We start from the raw sequence: 20,958 nt of genomic DNA on the forward strand, positions 1-20,958 counted from the left end.
AATCTGAAAAAAGTGTCTGGTGAAAAGGTTGATGCCCCGGCTCATTATTCCAGGATGGCATATTTGACATGGAATCAGCCGTTAATCCGGAGAAAATCTTTCTGGGTTTTTTCTACCAGGACGGCCTCACTACAGGTTGGTGAGAAGCAGTTGAGGGATTGCCGGGCAGTGTTGCCGCTAAGCCACAACTGTAAGCATCCCACTCTGGCAGCGTTTGCGGCCAGAGCTCTGCACTCCCCATAATGACTCATTGATGTGAGCTTCTCAATCCCTGCCCGCCTTATCTCAGCTAATGGTGCGGCATCACAGTCTGTCACAGGCTGCAATCTCTCAGAGAGAGCGAGTGCACTTAGAGGTCAGCGCTGCTGCTCTCCAGCGGTAACGCACTGCAACCAGGTGGAGAAAAGGGCTTCGTGTATCTTTCTGAACACTCTCCCTTCTTATTTGACAGGTCCACACTCCCTCTAACAACTCCTCTGTTGTTTTTTGTGTTTTTCTGGAGTGGTGTGATATACTATCCCTGTAGGACCTCCTTTTATCATTTCAATAACAAGCTCGCACTTCACACATCCATAATTCTTCTGGGGGCATGATAGCCTGGCTTTGACCCCAAACATTTGAAACCGACAAAAGGACTCCCCCTACACAAACCCATGAAAGGCTCTCAAATCCACAGCCATTTATAACTTTTGGGGCTGGCATGACAGCAGGACGCAGCAGGGAGTTAAAATGGGAGGGGAGGAGAGGGCCGACAGGAGGAAGAGCCAATGAAAAGTCTAAATGGAGCAAACAAGTTCACTGTACTCCATTACATGTCTCCCAGCAGACTCACTCCCCGACAGGCCCGTGCCACTGAGGTTAGCGGTACAAGGTTTTTTTGTCAGAGAAACCTAACATCACAATATGTCCTTGGATTAAAGCTTATAAAAAGTTTTTAAAATGCTGAACCCTGTTGATTTACTATGTTCTTCATTTCCCATATGGTATTCTTTCAGGGTCATTGGACTGAGAGGAAGGGTGGTGCAGCCACGGCATGAAAACCACTCAGACTCCTGTAGAGCATCTACTCAGAGGGAAGAACCTGTTCATTTCATCAAATTCCTCCATCCATACATCCACTGGTTACAATATTAATCCCATATGACCAGGGGTCAGCACTGGGGCATGTGTGTGAGAGAGTCTACTAAAAGAAACTTCTAGAAGCGAGGAGATAATCACAACTTGCAAACCCCTCTTTACCTCTGCCCCCACCATCATCATCCTCCATCTTCCTCATTAGCCCTGGGGGAACCTGTCTCTCTCTCGACTCACTCACGACTCAGGTGACACCCACACAGGGCAGCAGACATGCAGACAGCTTGACAGCTGAGGAACTATAAGGAGCTTTGGCAAAAATCAAAACTCGGCCTCCCTGCGAAATCTTAATGACCAGCTTCTCCCCCGCTTGGTTTTAAAATCCGCCACAGCCAGACACACCTGACAGCCCTGACATTTGACTGACAGGCAGGATATCCGACTCTGTGACCCCGCAGCCCTCCTCTTGAGCAACTCAAGGAGCAGGTAATGAGCCACGGGAGAGGATCGGAAGTATAGACTGCGAAGTGGCTGAAACACTTTTTGGTTCGGAGAGAATTCCTAGATGGTAAAGACAAGAAACCAGCAGGGAGGAGGCCTGAAAATAAGGCACCCGCTTGCTTATTGATATACAGAGTGGAGAGTGAGTGGAAAAAAAAAAAGGTACAGGAAAAGGAAGGAATGTCTTGGGTGGGGGGTGTAGGGTGGGGTGGGGGGGGGGGGTGGGGGGGGTAATTGCAGTTAGCTCAACTTCCAGTTTGAGGCAAGCTCCTGCTTTGACGGACCTTGAGGGCACCTCTTTGGAGCTAAGACCGTAGTGGGTGTTCAGACCGAAAACAGTGAGCTTTTGGGTGGAGGCGTGTTGCTACAGGTATAAAGGCAAAATATGATCTCTACAAACTCAGTATGAGCTTTAGATCCATGAGTCTGAAGTCTGTCGCCAGAACACAGCACATGCTGGAAAAATGGTGGCTCTATCCTGATGAGGTTAATGGCAGAATATGTCAGGAATGTGTGTATACACGTATTCAACCAGCAAACACAGTAGAGTGATGTTTTTCTTTGGTGGACAAACCTCCTTTGATCATCCTGTCATGCGCTTGTATATATTTTGTTTCATTTTGGAAATCTTTGTGACAAATCCGTCTTTTTTTTTCTCCCTTCTTTTCCTGTCTCTTTCTAAACTGGCTATCAAAGGCAATATGCCCCCCCCCCCAAAAAAAAGTGATTGCAGAGGTTTGCAGGAAAGATGTCTTAGCTAGATGTGACTTACTGAAAAGGAGAAGATAACTGAGCCTTTTTATAAACATGCTTGAGAAATCTCTACCAATCAGTCTGCACTGTATCCCATGAAGTGTCGATAAACATGCAAGCTCTGGTCTTCACCTCTGATGAACCAGGGACCAAGCGAACTCCACTGTGGGGTGAGAACTTCCTGGTTCTCACACTCTTTCATGGCCCTACAGCAACCAGCAATTAAGCGTCAATTTGGTCCCGTCTTCTAATCCCAAAGGGGACCACATTCATGGATTTGAAACACTTTGCCAAACAGAACAAAACTCAGCTCCAATAAATCAGCTTTTAATATGGCATGTTATCGTTGGCCCCACTGAGACACAGTGAAATCACAAGGAGCCAGAAGAGATATCATTGATATAATCCCATCATTTTCAATATGGATGCTACAATTCATTTTCATATCAGTTGGTTGAAAATTGACGTTTTCCCACATTTATCCATCTTATTTGCCAGTGGATCCACACTCCCTGAGTTAACAGGACTTCCAGCTATAAGCGTTATCTTCCCCTGTATACACTTGTACATCTTGACAAATGTGCGTCTCAGTAACTGATATCTCAGAGGAAAATGTTCATCTGATCTGGACAGGAACAGACACCTAACGCCAGGAGTTGGCACATTAGCTCCCCAACCTCCCGTTCTCTGTGTAACGACACTGCAGGCGATGCACAGCTGTGAACAAGACAGAGCCTCTCTCGACTCTCCCCGGCCCCCTGCCCCACCCACATGATGGTTCTGAAAAACATTTTAATTGACACAGCAATTAAGCGAGACAAGTCAAAACAGAGCACTGCTGGAGCCTCCCTGAGAGAAGAGAGTAATCTGCCTCCCCAGGCGAGTTTGTCTTGAGAATGTGGGGTATTCATCAGAGATGTATTGCTTGTATCTCAGCCAGAGACAGTTCATTGCAAAGAAAATATTTGGGAACAAAGTGTGATTAACTGCAGTATATCAACAGTGGGAACAGAGGTTGATTAATTGATGAATCACCATTAATGGGTCATGCCAGAGCTTGGGTATATTTAAGTCCATTTAATGATGCATTCGTTAATTTACTGCAAATGTTATTCCAAACCCTGCAAATGGATATTGTTCATTTGTCAAGCTTTAATCGACTTCCAAGCAGGTTTTCATTCATTTCTACATTCTAAATGTATTTCAGTTAAAACTTTGAAATAATTATTCTGAGATGTCAATTTGATGGCCTCCTTGTAGGAAAAGGATGCTATTCTGAAACCAGTCCATAAATGCATTTACAAAACACAATAAATCTGAATGAAATCAAAGTGGAGATAGTTGCCAACAACTTTCAAGACTGTGCAAATTGATTTTCCCAATAAGCTGATGTTTGTGGGTTTAAGGTAGAGCATGAAAAATAGATTCAAAAATCAGTAAAACATCATCATGGTTTGGATCATGGTCAGCACTGCAGTGCATGCAGTTTTTATTGCAGGGAGTTAAGACATCCAGCATTGGAATGAGCCTTTAAACACATGCACTATGTTATCCATGTCGCGTAAATCACATTTGGTTCAGGGTTAGTAAGTTGTTATGCACAAGAAAAACTATATGAAAGATATGGAAACAGTCTTCATCATATTATAAGTTTTGTGCAAACAAGAATTGAGCACATTTTTATATTATTCCCCAGATAGGATAGTGTATAGCTTTAATAGCTGCATTTCTTCCAAGTGGTGTTCCTGACATGAAGGAGAGATGAGTCATAAATAACCAACTCACTCACAGCCCAGTGGGGTTAACAATGATGAACAGTGTTGCTGGAGAGGACTCTTTTTTTTTTTTTTGCAGACGATATTTATCACAATCAACCTCAAGGCCTCTTTGTTCCTAACAAGCATGTGAAGGAAGGAGTTTGAACTAAGACTGCAGCTTTGGCTTCCACTGAGACGACGGATTTAATGGAGGCACTTCCCTTAACATTCATCCCTTTCCACTCCATAATGTCCGATAAATTCAACTGAGTGCCACATTAAAGACAGTATGAATATATACGTCCACTGGCACAGTCGTGTCTCTTACATCTCCTGTGCAAATAGCAGTTAATTAAATCAGATTTGTGAGAGATTATTCACAGTGGGCCTTTAGTGAAACAAAGGCCATTGAGACTAGATGAATGATAATGTCCACAGGCGTATCAACGCACATTTAACATCACATGAAAGCGTCCGTCCCAATAACCTCACAAATTATTAAGGAGAATGAAAACGGAGGGGAAACTATTTGACAGGTAAACTATCAGGTGTGTCAGTGATTGTCCGCGGTCATGACAGCTCTTTTCAGAGCTGCCTCAAACTTCCCCTCTGATTAACGCATGAAAGTGAATTTTATTGACATCTCAAGTGGCAACCATTGCCAAGCAGCCGGGGCATGTTGCTAAGTGAGAGAACTGGGGACGTGCTAAAGAAGGTAAGGTGAAGACAGAGGTCGGCGCCAGCTGTGAAAAGACTCAGCGCTGCATCTATCAGCGATTCTGCTGTCTGCGTGATGAAGCTGTTTTAGAACTTGTCACAACCTGGATCTTTTTATTCTGTAATTTTTCTTCCTGCCCTGTTTCGACAAGGTGATAGGAAATAACAAGTCAATATTATGCAACTCAAACAGCTTATAATTTTTAAATCCGACCATTTATTCTCGCGTGCTGATATCATTTCACATCTCACAGCGTAGCCAGTGAGTCCTCAGGTGCCTCGGAGATCAACCCACAGACACATGAGCCATACAGTTGTCTCGCAGTCACCGAAGAGTTAATTCCACGGTGCATACGGTGCATCTCAACTACCCATCATTTATCTCTCCACCGCTAATTAGTTCCAATCAATTACCTTCACCCAATCCTGCTTTCACGTTTAAGAAAACAGGAAGTTCCTGCTTTTTCATTGCTGCTCTTTTTGCCGGCCTTTTAAATATTCCCCCTGGTTGGTTCCACTTGCTTTTTTTTCCAGCTGGAAGGCCTCCATTAAAAAGCCATTGCTCACCTCGGAGTCCAGCGCGTGACAGAGGGGGATTCTGGGACCCCCTGGACCCACTCTCCGGTCTCGCAGTATGAGAGAAGGGGAGGTTAACTGACTTAATTAGAGGCTTAAAACAGCAAACACTTGTCACAGTTGAGCTGCAATACTGAGCTCTGTCTGACCGAGTTATGAGCAGAAGAGGAGAAACACTGTAAAGGTGGGTGATGATATCAGTCATTAGCCACCTGAGGGGGAGTTGGGAAGTTTGTTCTAGCAGTGAAGGCAGCAGAAACACAACCGCGATGGAGACAAATGTCTGGAGAGCTGCCTGATTACACACGAGCGAAGCTGATCTGCAGTCAGGTGACAGAATATGGACGTGTCCAATAGTCTACAGTTACTGACTTTCTGTGTGTGCAACTCCTACTGCCCTGGGAAGCTCATCCAACAACTCCTTCCACACTCTTTGCAACTCTATTCCTCACTGTGCACCCTGGCTGTCGTTTATTTCCTCTCTGGAAGATAAAACATGAGCATGTCAAAACCGGGAAGGTGGGAGAAGAGAAGTGGAACTAAAACCTGATCCACACTGTAGCCCATGAGAGAGATCTTGGACCAAGCCAGACTTTGGGGGGAAAAGAAGTAGGAGTGAAATCCAAGCCAGCGCTCTGCCTGCCACTCGTCCTCCTCTGTCCTCTTTTCTCTGTCTCGCCCTCCCTCTGTCAGGGCGCTTCATCGTGGAACCTGGGCCCGTTTGTCTTCTCACAGAAAGGAAATGCAAAGTAGGCTCCTTCGAAACTCTGGGAAACGCCACAGGACGTCCCGAGGGGGAAATTAAATACGACCACTAATCCACACAGTAGAGTGGCAATAAAGTATTTATTAACCCTCCACAGAAGGGATAAGCAGGAAAACAAGCAAGTGGGTTAAGAAGTCAGACAGGGACTTAGCACACGTAGTAACACCACCCCCCTCATCTGAAGATTTACAAAACAATGAGAGGACTTGCAGAGCTCAGGAGCATGTACATCCTGCTCAGAGAATCAAAGAGGAGAAGTGAGTGATTGAACTCAGGGAGCAACATTAGGGCATTACTAAATAGTTTTACAAACATCTCCCCTGATGCTCATAATCCTTTCACCGCAGCACATTGCCCACTGTTGGTTTGGCAAGGCTCCAGGTTGGAGAGGAGGATGTAAACAATCCCCTCTACTCCTCTTGACTTTTATTTCCCCTCCATGCCAGGACCTCATTTTTCACCTCCATTCTAAAACCGCTGTCCTCCCTTTGCAGACCCTTTGGACCTGGACTGAGGCATCTATAGGCAGCATAGAGAAAGGCCTGCGGGATGCTGCGCGCCGCATTCATTGACAAAATGGCCTGATGCCAGTTTGACGCCCACCCCCAGGTCTCCCACAATGTGAATGAACTTCTGTGAATAAGTGGCAAACCTACACAAACGCCCCTGCAGCTATAGGACCTTCACAGAGGGGAAGAGTGTGTGGGCGACGCCAAACAACAACAAGGGGCGTTGCATGCCAGGGTTCCTCTTTTTTTTTTTTTTTTTACACTCTGACACCAATCAAGGAGGCACCGCCACAGGAGGGGGCCTGAAAGGATAGGTCGCTGACAAAAACCGCTGCCCCCGGCCCGGCCTCAATGGATGTGAACGAGGGTCCATCCCCACACATTGCAATTAACACCTACTCCACCAGCAGGGAGGAGGCGGCGATGGGGGAAATCTCCAAAATCAGCATTTCAAAACCACGACACAACAAAGGCATCAAAGTGCACGCATTGTTTGATGCCTGAGTGCTCTTATGGGCTAAGGTCTTCACTGTGTCTTCCAAACAGCCTCATTTCCCCTCGGCGAAGTGGAATAGTGTGTGACCTCATCACTGACCAGGAATAGGGGGCAAACATGCAGAAAGGATTGAAAGGGGCAAGTTGGGGGGAAAATGCTGACTGCGATGTACTCTCAATACGCTGGAGTGAACTTTTAAACAATAAAAAGAATATGATGTTGGTGCAAACTGCTTTCCGACTTTCTAAGAAAACGAGAGTTTCTCCTGCCAGACCCCAGAGTAAAACTGAGATCCTCCAGAGGAGTCACCCTGAGCGAGCGGGTGTGTTGATGACAATTCTAAACATGCAACGGTAGCTAAAACGACAAAAGAATAGAAATATCTCAGGATGGTGCAACACACGCAGAAGATACAAACGAAGACATCAAGAGAGCTTGGGTGCTAGGGGCAGACGCCTGTGTTGATGTGCTGTACACAAACATTTTTCACATGTATTTATCATAAGTTTGAACCCAGAGTTCATGTCTGAAAACAGCTTATGTCTCAATAATGTCTCACTGAAGAGAAGAGGTGCTGCACCGTGTCTCATTTTATGAAACTATAATATGAAGCCACCAGTCAGTTTTAGCTTGTGATCCAATACCTGCCCCAGCCGAATGAATACATCACACTGCACTGATTAAAAGCAATCAGACACAACATGAGAAATTACATTTGAACAATAGCTTTAACTGATTAATGTTTTCCATTCTTTTCTTCTCTGCATCAATAGCTTTCTGTTTTGAACATACTTAATCCACAAGTCAACAAACGACTTCACCATCAATTACGTGACATAATGTTTATGTAACATTTGTAATCAGCTGTTTTAAAGATTGCCGTGAAACAAAGATTAAGTGCAAGAGAACTGCAAACAATCTTTTTTTTAATCCAGTGCATGAAGTTGCTGGTTCCCTAAGAACCTTCTATGTCTTCAGCCGTAAGCCGTCCAGCTTCCCCTGATGTGATGGAGTTCAATTGTTACATAAAATATTTACTGACCAAGATGTTATCCATAGAAAATCAAAAAAGATAAAAAAAAATGCAAATATCTTTACTTTTACTAAGGCACATTCCATTAATGTGTGCACTTTTTCTGCCTTAGCTACTCACAAACAAATAGTCCTGCACAGAATTCCAGCTGTACTTGCTACATGCAGAACATATAAATTGTCTGTAAATGACACACAGTTGTTTTTAGTGTAGCATCCATCCCTGGTTAGAACTCTCAGCAGAGACACACCTGAAACTGAATCCCTGATGGACAGAGGGTGAGAAGAGAGTGTAGATCAGAGGTGGGGGCAGTGGCCTTGACCTCTCCAGTCGGGGTCATGACCTCCCACTTGACCTCTGTGAAGCTCCCATACACTTCATGCCTTCAGAGAGCTACACAGCCATGGAGACAGTCCTTAGGCAAATCTTTACTTGCACTCTTATTGGCTAGGAAGAACAAAATCCACAGACAATACACATGGAATAATAAGAGAGCCACAAACGTGAATGCAAAATTTACGAATAAATACTAGATGCTGACCCACCAGAGGGACAAGTAATGTGTGGAACAGAGAAATAACTCTTCTTCTAAGGCAAATAAATCAGAGCAAAGCAGAGAAAAAATGTGATGCAGTAAACTCCAGTCTTAAGATACAGAAACTAAATATTTTCAGAGCAATTTCTTTGAGCAAAAGGGATGACAGCAGTTGTGATTCAGAGATTGAAGGCTGAGATGAGGGGCTCCCTGAGAAGATGAATTTAAAGCTACAGCCGCAAAAGGGTGTGACTTTCCTAGTTTATCCATTGGGGAGTCATAAGGAGGGAACATGAGCTAACAAGTGATGGCGTGGCAGGCGTGGTCTGCAGGGTTGGAACCACAGGCCTGGCAGCTCAAGGTTGCAGATCCCTTCAAATGCTGAAAGGCAAGCACTGGACTTACATTTGATAAAGCTACAGACAGCAGAGGGAGGGAGGCAGTTCGGGAGATTTTGCTGAGGTTTGGACACATCAATGCTTTGTCTTCATCTTTGACAAGACTAGCTTCCATGCTGAAGCCCTGACTCCAATGTCGTCCTTATGTTAATGAATCAAAAATGATTTCTTTTCTGACCTGTAATGACAATTTACCTGTGAGTAGCTAAAGGATTACTCGGGTCAAATTGTCCAAATTCCCTCTTTTTCTCTCGAGTAGCACATCTAGAGAAGGCATCATTGTATCACACTCTAAAACCCTTAAAGAAATGTGGGTGCGGCGTTGAGCTTCATCCATGAACGAGTCTAATCCATCTGGACCATTATTCTACCTGACACCTTAATCTGCCACAAGAGAAACACTGGCGCTAAGAATATACAGTGTTCATCCCCAGCAGCGGTTCAGAGACAAAGCTTGTCTGAGTCCTCAACCTGTTTATCCAGTCTACACCAATGCCCTGTTTTCACAGGTGAGAAAAGAAACCAAATCCCACAGGAAGTTTTAATTATGCCACCTAGAAAAAGGACCAACCTTGAAGCTTGGCAGGTGTTCCAGATACCCAGTCGCAGGCTCAGAAGAATCCGGTTGCCTGCGCAGTTCGACCAATATGTCAAGCCTGAGAACACTACTTCATTATCTGTTAGCAGCTTCCCCAACAAAGGGCTGGTACAATAACAAAAGATGGTGACTGACAGTTTTCTCCACATCACTGAAAAGTTTCATAAAGTTTGACAGGGCTCCCACGACGTGACTGACACAGGCTGCAGCTACCAGACTGACAGCAAATCCTCACCCCGGCAGCTTCTGTGATTACAGGAAATAACTGAGTACCATCTTAATACTTGGTTTTTACATGTGGAATCATTTACAGCTCCAACATGTTCACCCTAGATTCTGCATTGACATAAAAGACATAATTGCGTCAGCACCGCTCTGTTTGTAATGGCTGCTCTAATTCTGTAACTCTGGTCATTTCATGTAAAGCCGGAAAAGAAGAACAATTGTATTTCCACAAAACAAAAACACATGGATGGAGATGCCGCTCCAGTGCAGAGAAAGTGATTCTCAGTATCTGGTCAATTTGGCTGGTATTTTCCAGTCTGGTGAGGAGGGTTTCTCGAGGGGGGTGCTGGCAACAGATGCAACAACATGCCCGTGAAAGAGAAGACGGACAGACAACACTGGGTCCTCAGTCTTTTTGAGAGACGATCTCGGTTTCACTGGAGGCGAGGCAGCGACAGAGGCCGTAACCCGACTCAGGAGGTTGTTCCACAGGTGAAACTCCGAGGGAACAGCACGCTCTCAACACAACATATCCCTCTTTCTGCAGATGGTGAAAGAGAGTGGCGCTGCCATGCCAGGAATCCCAAACACCCCTTTGCATTTACTGCTGTTCCCATGTCGGGGGAAGAGAAATGAGTAGAAGAGGGAAGACAGAGAGAACTGCAGCAGGAGTGCAGTTATTCTAAGATGAGTTAGACTATATTTAGATGCCACTTTGTCACCTTCAGTTCCCCCAACTCACAATAATCCCCTGGAGATGTATAAGAACATTGTTACCTGCTAACACATCTGCACCTGCACACACTATATCCAGCAGCCATTGGCCAGATGTCGAAGGAAGAGAATCCATAAACTGGCACCATTTCGTCTTTATCAAACATTAGGACCACCCAAGCAGCCGCCGATACACTTTACAACCTTGCAGCCATATGGAAGGAGAATCAAGTAGAGCAAGGTGCCAAGCGAATATATTCTATACCACTCAAAAACAATGACTCGATTCATGGGCCATCATAAAGACGGGCTTGTGTGTGCTTAACAGCCATGGGAAGGACGGATAGAAGATACTCAAGAAACATCAGCGCTGGGTGGGAGGCGCAGACAGTACTAATGGGTGGCTGGCACGGCTACGAGATGACACTGCGACCGCAATTTTATTTGCACACGGAAACTGGCACCAGACTCGAGATCACTGCCGGTTTCAGGGGTAATGTGCTGAAAGGTGCCAAGATAGTCATCTTATTGAGGGATAATCACACGTCTGTCCCACGCGAATAGCTTTGACAGAGAATGGAATAGTGAATGTGGAAGTACTTCTGATTTACGGAAATCTATTTGCGCCACATTTATAGCATAACATCTTTCTTTATGTGCAATCCTACCATGGGCATACAGTTCTCAGCAGGCAGGCCGACACCTGCCCTCTCTGTGCACTTGTCAATCAGGAGAGTGTATAGTGTGCATGTTCACTGGGCAATCACAATGATCAACCCCAGCTGTTATTCAAAGGTGAAAATGTCCATAATACTTCTTTTACACGAAAATAAGTGGGTATATGCAGTTTTTTTTGGTGGGTAAACCCGCTAAAAATGGCAATTGGCTCCTTTGCCATTGCCAGCAGAGGAGTTTATCTTTCTGTTTTTCCCCCCCGGTGTGTTATGCTTAACGTCACAAACACAGCAAAAACTGAGGCTGATTGGAGACAGAAAATCCAAAGTCTACCGCAGACTCATTTGGTCACCTTATTTGTGCAGAAGACCTTAAAAAGGGATATTCAACATCTTTTCCAATATTCTAAATGATCCTGGAGTGAATGCTGATTGTATCCAGCACTTGTATAAAAAATGCTAAAATAAAATGTTTTGATTAATTGATCGATTTTGTTATTAATCTTACCAACCAACGTGGCGCTATGAATTTATGCAGAATTTGTGTTCGGATGAAACAATGAAACACCATCCACACAGATTTATTGGACTTGTACTTTAGACCAAACCCAAACTGTATTTTCTTCAGCTGTGACTATCATCCTCATTGCATCACTATGACAACAACGAGCAACTGGTCTGGAAATAAAATGCAATCAGGAATCTATCAGTCATCCACCAAACAGAGGGCACAGTTGAGGGAACAGGGGCTCAACTAATCGAACCCTGATTCCTAACCTGTCAATCTCAGGCTATTTTACTTATATACAGTGAAGTTATTATCTCTGACTAGATAATCCCCGATTGTGGCCGACCGGCAATCGTGTTTCATTTTAGCGCAATTACTGCATGACTTTGATTGAACTGCAATGACGTGTACTGTGACAGTTAGTGCTGGAACACAAATTTAGCATTCTGTTCTTTACTATTTTGACATTTTCCGCTCAATTAAACCAATAAACACGTGAAAGCAGGGATTTTAAATTGTTTCACAGCGATGCATGGATTTAAATGTGACACTTATTCCTCTCAATGAAGCTTGCAGAGCTGCTGCTGTGTTAAATGCCAGAAACGAACCCACACACCACCTCAGACTCTCCACTTGTTAGGTCATGTACACCACAGTGGTTGGATTAACACCATTTCTGCACCACTGGGATCAGACCAGGCCCCACATCACAGCCTCCCTTTGTGTCAACATGCACCATCTTCTCCACACACACACACACACTCAAAAACATTTCGACTGTTTTACACAGATGAGGAGGGCTTTTTGCCTTCAAGCACCTAGCAAGTAAGTGACGCTCTTGACAGCTGGATCGCAGCAGAGCGCAAGCTGTGCTGGACCAAGCTGCGTTTGCACTTAAACCACCATCACCACCCTGCCGACTGTGTTCAATGGTTAACCACAGAGCTACAAATGACTGCTGTGAGCCCAGAGGGAGAGGAGAGTTTAACATTAAATATAACCGGGCTTAGCTGCTGTGGAGACAAGCTGAGGTCTGGGACATGGCCAAAGTAATAGTGGTTTTCAATGCTTTGTCAGTCATTACTTTGCTGCCGTAACAGTAATTACAGATCCCAGCCAAACATCAGCAGAGTATTGGGGCAGTGCTTTTGTGGCTTCTACACATGTTTCAACAACACTGTGATATTATAGTAGGGTCCAAGGTGCACCAGTATCCTGCAAATTAGATCTGCAACAGCAAACAGCAGGAGGATTCCGGCGATGAAGAAGTTCAGGTTGCATGCTCTTCGTAGTACAACAATTAGTCAGAGAAACCACAATATAGTCAACCTCACTCAAACAGCCAATATTGAGTAAACACTCCTGCCTCCTATATGCATGCTGTCATAGTGAATCAGGTCAGAGATAAGATAAGTCTGACCAGGAAGGTTTACCTCCGGAGCGCAAAGAAGAAAGTGAGCACAGGAAGGCGTTGTGTAAAAAACGCTAATAACTGTTTAAACATTGACTAGTATGAGTGGCAGGGGGGCAGTAAAAAGGACAAGCCCCGGATGAACTGATAGCAAACTGCTGATTATCAAAATAAATACCTGACTGTATGGATGCACTCCTCAGCTATCAGGCATTCTCAGACTGAATCCTCATCTATTAATCGGTTAATCCATCAGTAATCAACTACTAAATGAATTGCCTATTACTAACTATTTGATAATCAACTAATTGGTTCAACTAACTGTTTTTTAAATAAAATAATCTATAAATTCTGCCTCTTAACTGTGAATATTTTGTGGTTTCTTTGCTCCTCTAATTACAGTCAAGTGATTTTCTTTGGTTTGCGGACAAAACAAAACATTTCAGGAGGACATCTTGAGGTTTGGGAAACACAGATCTGCATTTTTTTTTGACCATTTTCTGACATATTGTGGACCAAACAACTAATCGATTAATCAAGAAAATAATCAACACATTAAGGAAAAATATTATTTGCAGCCCTAGTTGCTTTTATTGCTTATTACAAATGCATTACAAGGCGTCGCAGTGTAGCAGAATTAAACTCAAAAGGGAGTTTCTAAATCTCTACGCTACCACCCACCTAAACAAAACACACTCAGCCACACCCTCACACACACAAACCCGATATAGACTAAAGACTTTGCTGAGGAGTAAAAATAGGAGTGTGCTGTTAGCCGTTCACAGGAGGCCGTGCAGATGAGTAAAGTCTGGAATATTAATAATGAGCCAGAGACGCTTCGTTCCTCTGCCACCTGCACTCGCAGTGGTTAGGTGCGCGCACTGTGGCAAAGTTGACCCACATCCTGCCGTCATCCCTGTGTGTGTTCAGAGGGAGGAGGGTGCAGTGGGATGGGGGGGGTCATGCAGTAATCCTTATGATGTTATGGTATTTAAAGGACTTTACCTTTGTCCTCTCACACCATAATTCCATCACTGGACTTTTCAGAGCAGCCGCTTCAGATGTCATTAAAACCAACTGAGAAACAGTGAGAGGTGTCACATGCCGTTCGTGGCACAGGACACGGCTCCACCCACAGCCGTAGAGGACGTCTGTGTGGGAGTGAGAATTTACAATCGTGGAGATTCTTGACCCCGCGCCTCTGTTTACTCTGTACCAGTGTTTAGCTGTTGTCTGTTTATCTAGAATGAGAAAACGCTCTTGTTTAAAAGATCTCGAAGATAAAGGCTCTCAGTCACCACTTTACACTTCCTATCCAAACACCACAATATAAAGCATTGACATGTACTGTAGCCAAAAGATGCTTTGTGATTATTTTAAGTGAACGAATGTGAGGCTCACAGGGTTCATGTTTAGTGTAAGACCTGAAACAGTAGAACCTTAAGCATGGATTTAGATTTGGATCTGCTTAATGCATGAACTCAAATATGTCATAGAGGGAATGTGGGCCAGCAGCAGTAATATTACACCCTCTGCAAAACATGGCACTGCAAAAACGTCCCCTGGAGTGTTTCGTCCATTCAGAAAAATCTCCTGTTTTCTGTACGTCACGATCTAATAAACTGCACATGTAAATCTGTTCACCTCAGGATTTAATACACTTGCTTGACTTAAGAGTCTCAGAAAGGCGCTGCTCTGCAGCTCGGTCACATGTTAATTCAGTGATGGACAGCTTTACAAAATGGTCAGATTAAACTACAGTAACAAATAAATGATAAATAATGGCTTCACCATATACTACAGCTTAACTTCTGTCTACAACACTTAAACCATCAGAGTCACTGAGTTAAACACAGGAGTCGGAGAACTTTAAAAGAAAAAGCTCATTCAGGTCAGGTTTGTTTTCCCCACAGTTATGACAAATAATAGGAGTAGTGTGTATTGACATAAACAATTGATGGCACATAAACTGAAGAAGATGATATTGAAAAGCACCAGCAGAGCCTCAAATGAAAGCAGAAAACATGATGAAAATGTGGCACTTGTTGAAGGCTGCAGTCTCATTACTGCTCCACACAGATCTGTCTCCTCCACCTGAAGCTTCAGTGACGCATCTGAGTCACAAGTTTCATGTATGTCACATGTACGTCATATTTAAACCCCTCAGTCTGTTTCGGCTACAGTTGCAGTTTGAGTAATACAGGAGCTTTTCCACCTCAGGCAATATTAGAATCTAATCATATAGAGTTTCTTCTTTCAATTTCCAATTAGTTTTTAATGCACAGATCCACCTAAAGAATACTTGAAACTAGAAAATCATAAATCATTCTGTTCCCAAACACTGAATATATAATTCAATGTGTCTTTAATTCGCTGCAGGCAGACAGCGTTGATATGTTTGTCACAATGGGAGATCGTGTGTTAACCCCTTCTCAGCAGTTCCAGGTGGTTAGGTTGATATGTTAAGCCCTATAAGGCAAATAGTGATTTTTGAAATTTAACTATACCAATAGAATTTGATATGATTCTTGTCTTGGTTGAGTTTCCTGGCGAACATAGTACTGTCTCAATTAACCTTAAAATATCAATTGATTATCTGCGCAGAATTGCTTTGCTCTCCATCCTGAAAAACACTTCTCCACTTTGCTCCTCTGACATTGATCACAACCATTTGCCATCTAAACTCAGTCAGATTTCTTTCTTCTTGCAAACTCTGCGCTTTCTCCTCGGCTTACCAGCGCAGAAGACGTGATAAGCCTGAACAAAGTCTACTTCCAAGGTTTATCCCTCAGACTTTACAAACTCTAATCTCACTGAAATGTGTATGTATGTGTAAGTAGATACAACTTAAACCCTCGCTGCATTTTCAGAGCGGTTTGGCTTTCAGTATCACAGGAGGTGTTGTCCCTGTCATAAAAGCTGTGCACACTACACGAAGCCAAAGCAAAGCAATTAGGTCCCATGATTTACTCTGCCCGCTTTAATAGGGACGTGAGGGCCTCCCAGATGGAGGTCATGGTTCTTAACCTCGCTCCTCAGCTACCGAGTTAATCAGTTTGAAACATGTGTTCAGTTCAACGCGGAGCAAAACATTCAGGCTTTATAGCGGCAATTTGACATTTTCCTCACAGTGTGCCACGATGCCATAATGATCAATAATTATCAAGTGGGGAACTGATAATTAACACATTCTTTCCCTCAGTCGCACATTAAAAACCTTCATGTTGTCCACACTTGTCGTTGGCTTGTGCTCCACTGAAGTCACCGCTGAGAGGCAAACTGCCTTTTCCACAAACAGCTCAAGCAAAACAACGTAACACATCACGATGCACCAGGGAAAGTGCAGCCAGCTCGCCAAGGTAAGGACTGCATGGGCCTCTCAAAAAGCAATTAAGGCGGAGAGAGTCATAATATTGAATGGAGAGAGGGGGGTGCATTCCTGTGAGAGAGGCAGCAGCAGTAGACTGTGAAATTCATATTGACTGGAGAGGCAAACACACACAGGTAAGCAGGAGAGCCAAGCTCTTTCCCCTGCTTGTCAGAGCAGAGAATAGTGCGTGTGGTTCGGGTGAGGTCAGCCATCCAAAGATGCACCTATACAAAAACCTGTCTGCAGAAAACCTTATAGAGCAAAAAAAAAAAACGTTACAGAGCAGAAAGATTACGCAGTTTACAGCGTTGTCTAAAAAACAACACAGCCTTTGTGTTGAGAACGGAATAAAATGATATTTGGGAAATGAGAAAAACTGCTGAGCTCTGTGTGCGCGCTCACCGATGTGTTAAATCCTACTTGATTAAAGCAGGAAAACGCCTTCAACAATGAACGGTGCCAGTCCACTTAATTAAGTCAACTTGTACGAGGGAGCGCTGGGAAATGGAAAGCAAAACAAACAGGGGCACTGCTGCTGCTGCTGCCGCCGCCGCCGCCGCTCGCTCGCTCGCTCCCTCGGCTTTTCTCTGGATGCTAATCAAAGGCTTGATCTCCGAGCGGGACAGGCCTCGGGGACGTCGCTCTGCTTGGCTGATCCTGGCAATTTGCTCTTGATAATACCCCCCCCCCTCTCTCTCTCTCGCTCTCTCAATGCACCCCTCAGAACCAGGCAACCCGTGTCATGTAATCTGCGCGGCCGATGAAACGCACCAACACAGCCCCCTGAATACACGTCTACCTCACCATGGGAATAATCACATAATGGCTATAGAGTTATTACATGCTCCACATTATCCCGTCTCCCTTTGTGGTGGCCAATTTAGGGATTCCACAATGAAGATGATTGAAGATAAAGACGCTGCATTTGATTAACTAAAACAACAATCTCCTATGATGTTTCAAAATGCGTATGAGCGAGACTTACACCTTCGCTTTGTGCATCTGCTCTGTCATTGCTTGTGTTTTTAATTGTTTGCATGATAAAGGCCAGTGGACGCATCTGGTGATTATTACAATGCCTGGAGGTCTGAGGAGAGTATGTGGGGGGGCTGCAAATGAGAAGTGCATGATTTGTTTGCGGTCTGCTCCGCGTTGAAACACGAGAGCGTGGCGATACTGTAAGTTCTTCCTCTGCAGAAACCTTCAGCAGTTATCAAATCTGTCACATCATCAGTCATTCAGCGAGCGAGCATATGGCAAGAGTTTGAGACAGCAGCAAAGAATATGAAGAGTTTGAAACATTGCGGCACCAAACCAGGAATCGAAGGGCGGGGAGGATGGAGGGTCATGGCTTCTTACCTTTGAAGGAGATAAAGACGCGAGGTGCGGCCAGCGAGTCGTTGCCCACTGGGTTCCCGAGAACCAGGCTGGACAGTGCCAGGAGGGTGTGGACCGTCCACAGACCGTCCAGCTGCATGGTGGACCAACCTCCAGAAGCACGCAAAGACTGATTCCTTTTTTTAAATCTCTGCAGGGACAAAAGGAAACATGTGAGAAGATGCTTTCGCAACTTTTAAATGCTAAAAAAAAAACAAATTCTAAATATTGAATTTATGTGTCATGTCAAATCAATGGCTCCCGAGGGCCCCATTGATGCAAGTTTCGGTGACAGGGCTCCGAGGTGCAGAGTGTACACCCACGTCTCTGAAACTGATGAGTCCCTATGCAGAGCAGCCAAGCTCTTTAGAGACGTGCCTGCTCTTCCATTTGGTAAGAATTATGCTTGTTTTTCAGAGGGTGACGAACTGATGGAAACACCACGCTGACTCCAGTGAGCTGAGCTGAGCTTCAGCTCCCCTCCACACACACCCAAAACACATTCCTGCCCTGTGACACCATACCTGTGCGCTGCTCTGTAATTATGGCTTCACCTAACGCCAGGTCACACCACGTCCTCACACGTAGACACCGAGTTCTGATCGGTGCAGTTGGCGATAAAATATTAACTTCTAGCAAAAAGGCTTGCTAAATGGTTTACAGATGACGAGGGACGCTGATGGGACCGTTTAACAAGACTTCCAAACAATGCACGGTGACCTTTAATTGGTTCTCAGAGTCAATGAACGACAGACAGCAGGGAGTAGCCACAGTGATCCACACATGCATCACAGATCACAAGGGTGCTGGTCACCTCTGATGCTTGGCCACAGTCCATCAAAACCACTCTTGGTCCATTTTATCATCTCTGCCACCTCTACAGCCCAAAAACCCTTTTCTCTCTCACCACACTTAATTCACATTGGGATCCACTCCAGACATCTTGTCTCGCCACGTCTCTTCTCTACAAACACTGGACGTTTGGACCGGGTCTCCATCTCACACACACCTTCTGAAGCCGTCGGTGGAGCCACAGAGTCGTGCAGGCGGCCTGGCTGCAGTGGATTTATGAGAATAAGCAGCTGTTTAAACCTCGGCTGTTTACTGACAATTTGTTAACCATCCAGCTGTTTATTCTGAGACAGAGGCCAAGTCCTTCACACAAGCACATGAACTCAAACAAGACACTGGGGATTGTGAAAGACTCCTACACTCACATTACACTCTGAAGCTGAACACACCAACTCCCCCCTGAGTCAATTTGTGCAGTAGAATTAATGCATGCTGTATGTTCCAAGTTTACAAAAGGAGCAGTTATGCAAATATGTGATCAGACTGATCCAAATAAATCTTCAGGGGAAAAAAGCAGATCAGAGCCACTGATGCTCTCAGCTGCTTTATTGAACATATATATATATATATAACAGTATATGAAGTATAAGGTTATACTTCAGGTACTAAAAGTTACAGCATATGACCTAAGACAGAGGCGCTGAGTGTGTGAAGCTGCAACAGAATCCGGCTGGTTTATCCAGTGAATAATAAAGGATCCACTCTGATCATCTGTTACATTTCACAACAACTGAGACGAATACAAATCATCCTTCTCTGGTGTGAACACTGACAATGGCACCGATTTCAAACTTTTGCATGATCAAGTGAAGAAGAAAAAAAATCCTGAAACATAGTAGTCTAAAGTCTGTGTGTGTGTGCGTGCGTGCGTGCGTGTGTGTGCGTGTGTGTGTGTGCGTGTAAGTGTGCGTGCGTGCGTGCTTGTGTGTGCGTGCTTGTGTGTGTGTGTGCGTAACAGACTGGCAGCCTTGGCCACACATGGACGACAGAACTGTAAACAGTCTGGTGCGCTATTGGAGCGCGCGCTAAACCGAACAGCAATTAAAAGAATACTAACGATGGTAAATAATTAAAGCTGCGTTCTATTTGATTGTATTAGTAATTTGATTTATATATAATTTAAATATTTATAATAGAAATTAAAACAGACATCGGACCATGCTGCAGGTGATCAAATGAGAAATAAAAGATTTAATTATATTGTCCACCAAATAAATGAAATAGAAGAATAGAAAGCGAAGACACAGGACAAGCTTACCTTGCAGATTACAGATCCCCGAATAGAACTTCAGACCCAGGCTTAGAAGTCATTGAACAAAACCAATTCCAACAGATCGCTCACTTTCGCCTCCAAGTAGAAACGACCAATAATAAGAGCAGAGAATCCGGGCGCAGCCTCGGGATCAGTCCCTGGTGTTCAGCTACCTGCGCACTGTGCGCTGTTAGTGGCCCCGGAGCTGTCGCGCTGAGCGGATTGTGAGAAAATGTTCCCTTAGTTCAGTCTCGTGCGAGACCGCGAGTCGGCTGTGGTCGCACGGCAGCGATCAACATCTCGTGGGGAAAAAAAAGAAGAGAAGGAGAAGAAGCAGCAGTTGAGAACTAAAGTCCCTGTGGGGGGGGGGAGAGGTCCAGGCATGCAGCGTGCGCTCCTCGGGAAAGTTAAAGCTCCTCACTCACACACTGACTGACTGCGGGGAGGGAGGAGGGCACCAGCAGGTGGATGCACAGGCCGATCTGCCTTGAACACACCCACAGGGCGGGCAGCGCACAGCCGAGCCGCCCATCAGCCGGCTGAGGGACAGGGAGACAGTCTTATTACTGTACTGTGGTGTCAGGGGGAGCAGGGACACATGCATCCTTCTGAATCTATCTGACCATCTTTATTATTGCACAAAGAAAAAAAAGGTTCCAATCATAATAATAATAATAATAATAGTAATAATAATAGCAATTATAATAATAATAATAATAATTCAGTGATTTGCACTGTTGCCTCGTGCAAAAAGGTTCCCTGTTCGAAGCCCAGCTTGGCCAGGGTCTCTCTATAGCTGTTGTCCTGTGGAGGAACTTTACAGAGAATTGGGTCTGGATTCTCTCGGCAGTTTGTCTTTCAC

General features: G+C 44.6%; 1 protein-coding gene across 4 annotated transcripts in view; it reads right to left on the bottom strand.

Moving 5' to 3' along the window:
- sema3fb (sema domain, immunoglobulin domain (Ig), short basic domain, secreted, (semaphorin) 3Fb) overlaps positions 1-20,530 on the bottom strand; it is a 61,247-nt gene extending 40,717 nt beyond the window's left edge. For all 4 annotated transcript variants that reach the window (XM_034585631.1, XM_034585630.1, XM_034585629.1 and 1 more), the window contains exons 1-2: positions 20,103-20,530; positions 17,975-18,143 (exon numbers count right to left, since the gene is read on the bottom strand). In XM_034585631.1, the coding sequence (XP_034441522.1) occupies positions 17,975-18,092 (118 nt within the window). In that variant the 5' untranslated portion in view covers positions 18,093-18,143; positions 20,103-20,530. The remainder of the gene's footprint in view (positions 1-17,974; positions 18,144-20,102) is intronic.
- Between the last annotated feature and the right edge of the window lie 428 nt (positions 20,531-20,958).

The sequence above is a fragment of the Hippoglossus hippoglossus genome, chromosome 5 (assembly GCF_009819705.1).
Source record: "Hippoglossus hippoglossus isolate fHipHip1 chromosome 5, fHipHip1.pri, whole genome shotgun sequence".
Lineage (NCBI taxonomy): Eukaryota > Metazoa > Chordata > Actinopteri > Pleuronectiformes > Pleuronectidae > Hippoglossus > Hippoglossus hippoglossus.